General features: G+C 38.3%; 1 protein-coding gene across 1 annotated transcript; it reads right to left on the bottom strand.

The window, feature by feature from the left end:
* Positions 1-580: 580 nt before the first annotated feature.
* LOC141607163 (cysteine-rich receptor-like protein kinase 44) lies at positions 581-2945 on the bottom strand. The gene is made up of 4 exons (XM_074426522.1): positions 2882-2945; positions 1900-2063; positions 1002-1209; positions 581-816 (listed from the first exon to the last, which is right to left on the bottom strand). The coding sequence occupies exons 1-4, from the start codon at positions 2943-2945 to the stop codon at positions 581-583; spliced, it is 672 nt and encodes a 223-aa protein (XP_074282623.1).
* Positions 2946-5683: the final 2738 nt, after the last annotated feature.

Genomic DNA, 5683 nt, shown 5'->3' on the forward strand with positions numbered 1-5683 from the left:
AAAAAAAAAAAGATGTAGAGTAGAAGCTTTAGAGGTTCCCTTTCTGTTTAGTAGAGTATTGTACAAGTTCCAGTGTTCCACGCATATTAACGCTTACTCGTGTTTGAAAATCTTCTCTGGACTGGTATGATTCCCCAATGCTTAGATTACTCAAGGCTTCCAGTACTAGGACACCAAAACAATAGACATCGGACTCAGTAGAGAACTTTCCCGTTGAACAGTATTCCGGATCAGTGTACGCGCTGCAAGCAGCACGACAACATGCCTTTATATAGAATTAACATGCTTCAAATTTATGAAACACAATATTACCTTCACCTTTCAAAACCATTGCACCTACAAGGCTACAACAGCGATAATGTATTACAATATTTATCCTAGTGCCTCAATAGCTCCCGCAGGTAGCGGAAGAGGGGCAATGATGGTTATTGGAGATTTGGAGGGTTCAATGTGGTCTTAGGTAACTCAGGTTGATGCATTTTAAGTAGCTAAAACTGATTGAAGCGTTCCGATATGAAAGGTTAGTCCAGAATCCAGGAATTCGTACAAAAAAAAAAAAACATTGGGATATCGAATCATACTATAATTCATTGGATATCGCAAACCAATGGTTTCCAAGCTGAGTTGATTTTTGATAGAACGAGCTTATAGCATAATCGACTATCTTAGGATTCATATCTTCATCCAATAGAACATTGCTAGTTTTGAGACCAGCATGTAAAACACCGGCTTGATGGAGATATTCAAGTCCTTTTGCAATTCCTAGAATGATCTTGTACCATGTCTCCCAGTTTATTTCTACAAGTTTGCTGGAATCTGCAGGCAGATGTTTCCACAATCTTAGTTTTTGAAGTTGATTTTAACAACTACATGCATGTACAAATATGTAAAATGACAATGCGAAAAAGTGTTTCTAAAAATCCAATTAGACATTTTAGATAATATCAACACGAGCAACATTGACCATAAAGAGTTTAATGAGGATGATAAAGGTGAGATACCACGCAAAATCGATTCAAGACTGGCGTTTGGCATAAACTTATAGACAAGCATATATATTTTTCCTTCTGAACAAAATCCGAGATGTTTAACCAGATTTGGATGCTGCAATCTGGCCACGATGCTGAACCAATTCATAAATATTTCTGGGTCGTCTATGTTACGACCTAGCCTCTTGATAGTTATTTCGTTACTAGATTGAAGAGTTCCCTGTGAAAATAAATAAAGCCGAAGTATTAAGGAAATAGTACCAATAACCTAGGTCGTAGTCAGGGGCGGATGCAGGAATTTTGTGGAAGGGGGGCACCGTAAAAAAAAAAATTATTACATTATTTTTATCGTAAAAACATTTTAATACTTAGAAAAAATTTTCTCCTAATGTCAGTAGAAATTAAACAAAAAAGGGTGAATTAGTTGGTTCGATTATGTTAATATTGATTTTTTTTCTCCAAAATGCTATAGATTTCATTAAATTTACATTGTAGTAATTGACGATAACATCACTAATTATAGGATATATTATATTCTACTCCTTAAATAAATAAGAAGTACAAGTGGTTCAATGGTTAAGTTGTTGGTATATTAGCTAGAGGTCTAGAGTTCAAATCCTCTTTCTAATAGTTTTTGGATAGCTTAAATAGCTATGAAGAAACAAGCTAACTAAACTTCAATGTAACAAGAATTGAACCTACTACCTATAGATTAATAATTTAATATACACTCCCTCTACCAACTGCTCTACTATAGCTTGATGCATAATTAAGATACTTATAAAAATTTATTTCTAGGATTTCATGGGGGCACGTGCCCACCCGGGCCCCCCTAGATCCGCCCCTGGTCGTAGTACTAAAATCACAAAACATATACTTGTATTATTATTGACTAGCCAGATTAAACCACCTTGTAAACTAGCCCGAATTTTCCTTCTCCGATCTTATTTGAGATTGAAAAGTTTGCTGTTGCTGATTTAATGGTAGCGAAATCAAATCGAACCAATTCTGCATTTGTGAGACCTTCTACCTCTGCCTTCTGTTCTTCAACCTCTGCTTTCTGTTTTTCAGCCGCTGTACACCACAGAAATATCAAAAATGAATTCAAATTGATGGAAATGAAGAAAAAAAACTATTGTTAAGGTATTGTTGGGGGAAAATTAGCGCTCACACATAAAGAAGGAAAAAAAATACAAAAACACGATTTTTACGTGTGGTTCGGCAAATGCCTACGTCCACCATCTCATCCATAATATATTATCATCAAGTACAACTTGACAAACCTTCATACAATAAACCATCAAAGGACTCCGAGCACACATCTCACTTAAAGGGCCGGACTGAAATCCCCACACAACTCCTTTTTGTGGTGACTACCACCCCTCTCACCGGTGAAGAGGACCTCACACTATATCATTGTTGAGGCTACATCTCTCACACCCTTACAACACATATCAGATCTTTCTTATATAGAAAAACTCACCCTAATAAACCTACGTAACATAAACATGTTACATGTAATATATTATTAATGTAAATGTATGTTTCTAATTTAATCTATAACCATACATCTTTACATTAATCTCATCTTATTCATTAACGTGTCAAAAATAATTCATCTCCCTCGTCATCATGAATATGAAGGAATTAAATTCGCTCATATCTCAACAGGTATAAGACCCTGGTCATGTAATCTATAAATGTCCTGAACTTAGGCTAAAAACAGAAATTACGCTCAATGGCCTAATCCCCAAATCCAAACTTTTGGTGTTGTTACTGATTCGTCACCTCCGTCTACAAAACTATATAAATCAAATAAGTGGAAATAGAGCATTTGTTCTGTCTACATCTCCACCTCTAGATACACCCATTTTCATTCATTTAAATATTACGCTTTTGCTTAATGCCCATCAAATACATAGGTAAAAGAGTGGCATTTATCGAATCATCATTCATCAATAGTGCTCATAAAAGTTGGAGTCCTTGGCGACAAGGTAAAAGATAGCGCTAATTTTTGAATAATATCAAAAGGAGTTGTTGGAGAATATTACGGTATTATACCGTAATAGTAATAATATTGTAATGATATGATGAATATTTGAGTTGCCTACTTTAGGAGATTCTAGGTCGAGATTTAGGTTATTTCGAATGCTATATAAATGTCCGATCTCTTATTGTAATGGGCACGACGAACGAACTACTATCAATAATATTACGATTATCTTTATGTTTTCCCCTCTCTCCGATTCTAATAGGAGTGTCTTTAGACAACATATTTCAGCAGTTGGAAGACTGGGAGGCAAATGAGCGCCTGTAGAAGCCTCTTTGAGTTTTCAAATTGCCCAAAAATCCGTTCCTTCATAAATTTTACTAGTTTCCTAGTTATTTTAGATTCAGATCAACCATCGTAATAGACGTTATCATAAACGTTGCTCAACAACTCCAATATAGCCGTTGCCTATATTCTCCCAGCTCGGCAAATATCGCAAGAAATCCGCTCTTACCATATGTTGTAAATAATATAGCTGTTGAATAATTCTTCCCGTAAATAGCTAAGATCCAGTTTCATATATATATACCTTGTGAATATTGTATTGAAAACACAATTGGGAATAATATAATCTTATACATTGCATCAATATCAATCGTTATTATGGTATCGAGCACAGGTTCTCTATAATTCTTCAATCTTCGTCTTCCTCAAACTTTGATCCTCGGGTTCGTTTTTTTTTTTTCAGTCCTAATGATGAATCCCGATGACAAACTCATTGAAACCAAAAATACAACTCCATACCAGATTGTCCATGTCGAAAATCCCAGTGGCAACATCACTCAAATCTCTTTTAATGGCAAAAATTATGATGAATGGTCCCGATCATTCAAACTGGCCTTGCTTGCTAAAGGCAAACTCGGCTACATAGACGGTACGGTGTCCAAACCAGCGGTCACTGCTCCTGATTTCGCCACTTGGGAGTCCACAAATGCGCTTGTCACAACATGGATTTACAACTCCATTGCTTTTTCTCTCCGAAAGGCAATTTCACTACGCCCGGAGGCCAAACAGATGTGGATTGACATGAAAAACAGGTTCTGTCAAGGTAACGACTCTCGGGTGTATAGGCTGGAGGCAGAGTTAATGGCCTGCCGCCAGGGGTCTGATGAAACTCTCCTTGATTACTATGGTCGGTTTACGACTCTTTGGGATGAAATCTTGGAATACGATCCGCTTCCGGACTGTTCGTGCGCTACTTGCCCCTGTGATTGGGTTGTCAAAATGGATTTGCAGCGGGAAAAGAAGCGTGTTCGAAATTTCTTAATCGGTTTGGACACTCGGTATGACAACGCACGCTCACAGGTTCTCGGTACTACTCCTTTTCCTTCTTTTGATTTAATTTATAACCGTCTGTTGCAAGAAGAAGGGGTTCGTAGTTTGTCCCATAATCCCGCTGAACCCAAACCTGATGTAATGGCTTTTGCTACTCAAGCATATCATAATTCACGAAACTCGGGGGGGGGGGGGGGCGTGATAATCGGAATCGCAGTACCAGTACTGACTCGTCTACAAGTACAACTACCTCGAAATATTTCTGTATTGCGTGTCAAAAACCAGGTCATTCGCTTCAATACTGTTTTCATGTTACGGGAAAATTTCCCGATCGGTGGGGAAATCGACCCCGAAACAGGTTTTCCATTAATTCTCAGGCTACGGATATCAGTAATCTGATTTCTGGAGCGGATGCTCGTAGCAGGGGTCAATCTGACCGACCCCGACAGTCTAATAATGTCCCTGCACCACGAGCGAATGCGGTGTCAGGACAGGTTCCGTCACAATCTCCTGCAAATAATGCTGCTACCGGGTCTTCTTCACTATCAAAATTAGACAACATTGATCTTAATTCACTCAATCCCATGGAAATTGCTGAGCTAAGTCGCCTGCTGCAGCACCATCAAGGAAACTCGTCTGACCGTCTTCATGGTAATGTTTCATCTATTCCTTTATCTTCGTGGATTATTGACACGGGAGCCTCACATCATATGTCAGGTTGTCTATCTCATTTTTTTTAATATTCGTACTATACCGGCCTTATCTGTAGGGCTGCCCAATGGCGATGTTACGCTCGCCACACAATCAGGAGACATAAGATTGTCATCCCGTCTTGTTCTAAAAAATGTCCTATATGCCGCTAATTTACAATGTCATTTAATATCTGTCTCTAGCCTTCTTCTTGATAATACGCTCACCATCCCATTTTCTCACAAACTTTGTCTTATACAGGACCGTTCCTCGAAGACGGTGATTGGGGCGGGTGAGCAACATGAGGGGCTCTACTATTTGACGGGCATTCGAGACGAAAAGGCTAGAGCATGTGCGGTGGGTTCGATCGATTCCGTTGAATTATGGCATCGAAGGTTGGGGCATCCATCTTCGAATATTTCTACTTATTTACCTTTTATTTCTACCAACTCTCGTTCTAAATCTCATTTTCAAAGTAAGACTTGTGATATTTGTCTCCGCGCAAAACAAACGCGTGCACCTTTTTCTTTAAGTTCGAATAAAGCAAACTCAATTTTCGATTTAATACATTGTGATTTATGGGGCCAGTATTCTCCAAATGGCTCGTGTGGGTCTCAATATTTTTTAACAATCGTTGACGATTTTTCACGGTCTACTTGGGTCTATTTACTTCGTCATA

Source organism: Silene latifolia, chromosome 10, assembly GCF_048544455.1.
Source record: "Silene latifolia isolate original U9 population chromosome 10, ASM4854445v1, whole genome shotgun sequence".
NCBI classification, from domain to species: domain Eukaryota; kingdom Viridiplantae; phylum Streptophyta; class Magnoliopsida; order Caryophyllales; family Caryophyllaceae; genus Silene; species Silene latifolia.